We start from the raw sequence: 1859 nt of genomic DNA on the forward strand, positions 1-1859 counted from the left end.
CTTTTTGTCAAAAGAAGGAAGAAAGGAAACAGAAGGATTGAAATACTTTATTCCAGTTTCATTTTTTCAAGGCATTAACATCAACATTCATCTATGTCTTTAATTCCTTCTTTCTGTGTTGATTATCGTACACCTAATTATTTATATATCATGATTTGTTTATCAAGTCATGTATATTGAAAATATCTGAGTGAAGAAGAAATAGTTCATTCCTCAGAAAGGTTGCAAATATCAAGAAAGTACCAAAAGTTTTACAAAATAAGTTTCATCCCTGAAATATACTCTAACCCACCACCCACTGCTCAGGCATTCATTTCATCTTCCAGGCATTCGTCCTTCCTTCCTAACTCTAGATCTTGTCTATTTTATTCTCTCTTTTCCATTAACCTGAATTACGAGTAACTTATAACTTCCATCTGTAGAATGGACAGATGCACTGGAAAATAATAAACATTGTTATAAATATCTTACAGTTAAGATACCAAAAACTGCAATGAGATTATAGCCAAAATGTGTATGACATGTATTGTTTATTTAACATTAGTTTTAAAATACTAGATATAATTTTGTTTATGTAGGTGAATAGGTATATCTTTAAATGCATATCTAAGTATTAGAGTTTAGGTATGTATATGTATAGGATAGATAATGGACTGCCTTTCTTTTTAAGGTCCTCCTGAAACTGAAATTCGGATCACTGGATCTAATTTTGGTACTGACATCTTGGAAATTTCGGTGATGATAAGTGACACGCAGTGTAATGTGACCATGGTCAGTGATACTGTATTGCAGTGCATTGTTGGAGATCATGCTGGTGGCACTTTTCCTGTCACGATGCATCATAAAACAAAAGGCTTTGCCATGTCTGCGGTTGTATTTAAGTACCCACTTACTATTGACAGTATTCATCCAAGCCAAGGTAAGCATGAATGTGCCAGAGCCTAGAAATATTTCACATTGTTTCAGTAAACACTTATTTAGAAAGAAACATATGCTTCCAACCCTGCTAAAATATATAGTTCCTGTAGCACATTAAAATATTTTTGTTTATGCACCAAGAAGCATGCATTGGTATCCATAGTTTCAAAATATTTGTTTAATGCTTATATTTCTCTTCATGCTGTAGAATATATTTAAATTTTAATACTATTGAAAATGTCCAGATTGTATGTGGAAATGTCTTAAAAAAAAAGGTTTAAATATCACTGACATATAATTATGTCTACATAAATATCTTTTTCTGTTTGAAAATTATTTTAGTGGTTAAAAACCTTAAGAAATTATAACCAATGTACTTTTAACTAAAATAGTAATTTTACATTTGCATTTTGACTACTCAAATTCTTTGTGACATTTCTATTAAATAAAATTTAAATTCCTAGAAGTAGTTTAAATAAATGACTAAATGTGACATTTACTCAGTGAGGGGTTTAAACACTTCAATCAAAAGAGATTCTGCTGCAATAATATCAAAATTTTCAGTTCTAAGAATCTTCTCATTTAATGAAATTAGCTTTCATTTCAGGTATTAAATATATGTACAGATGAGGTTTTCTTTTCATTAACTTTGTCTTTCCTTCTTACATGTCTTCACTAGGGAGCTTCGGTGGTGGTCAAACCATGACTGTGACAGGCACTGGGTTTAATCCACAAAATTCAGTTGTGTTAGTGTGTGGCTCAAAATGTGCAGTCAACAAACTGAAATCTAATCACACAACATTATTATGTGACATCCCACCAAGTAATGGTAAGTAGTCCCTTGGAGGAGAGCATGGCAACGCACTCCAGTATTCTTGCCTGGAGAATCCCATGGACAGAGGAGCCTGGCAGGCTACAGTCCATAGGGTCGCACAGAGGCA

At 32.8% G+C, this 1859-nt stretch overlaps 1 protein-coding gene across 1 annotated transcript; it reads left to right on the top strand.

Moving 5' to 3' along the window:
- Positions 1-670: 670 nt before the first annotated feature.
- On the top strand, positions 671-1770 carry LOC105003432 (fibrocystin-L-like; the record flags this gene model as incomplete). Its single annotated transcript, XM_010860627.1, has 2 exons — positions 671-919; positions 1598-1770. Coding segments are annotated over 2 exons (407 nt in total), but the record flags the coding sequence as incomplete, so codon positions are not given.
- Positions 1771-1859: the final 89 nt, after the last annotated feature.

Source organism: Bison bison, unplaced genomic scaffold (genome assembly GCF_000754665.1).
Source record: "Bison bison bison isolate TAMUID 2011002044 unplaced genomic scaffold, Bison_UMD1.0 scf7180017610320, whole genome shotgun sequence".
NCBI classification, from domain to species: Eukaryota; Metazoa; Chordata; class Mammalia; order Artiodactyla; family Bovidae; genus Bison; species Bison bison.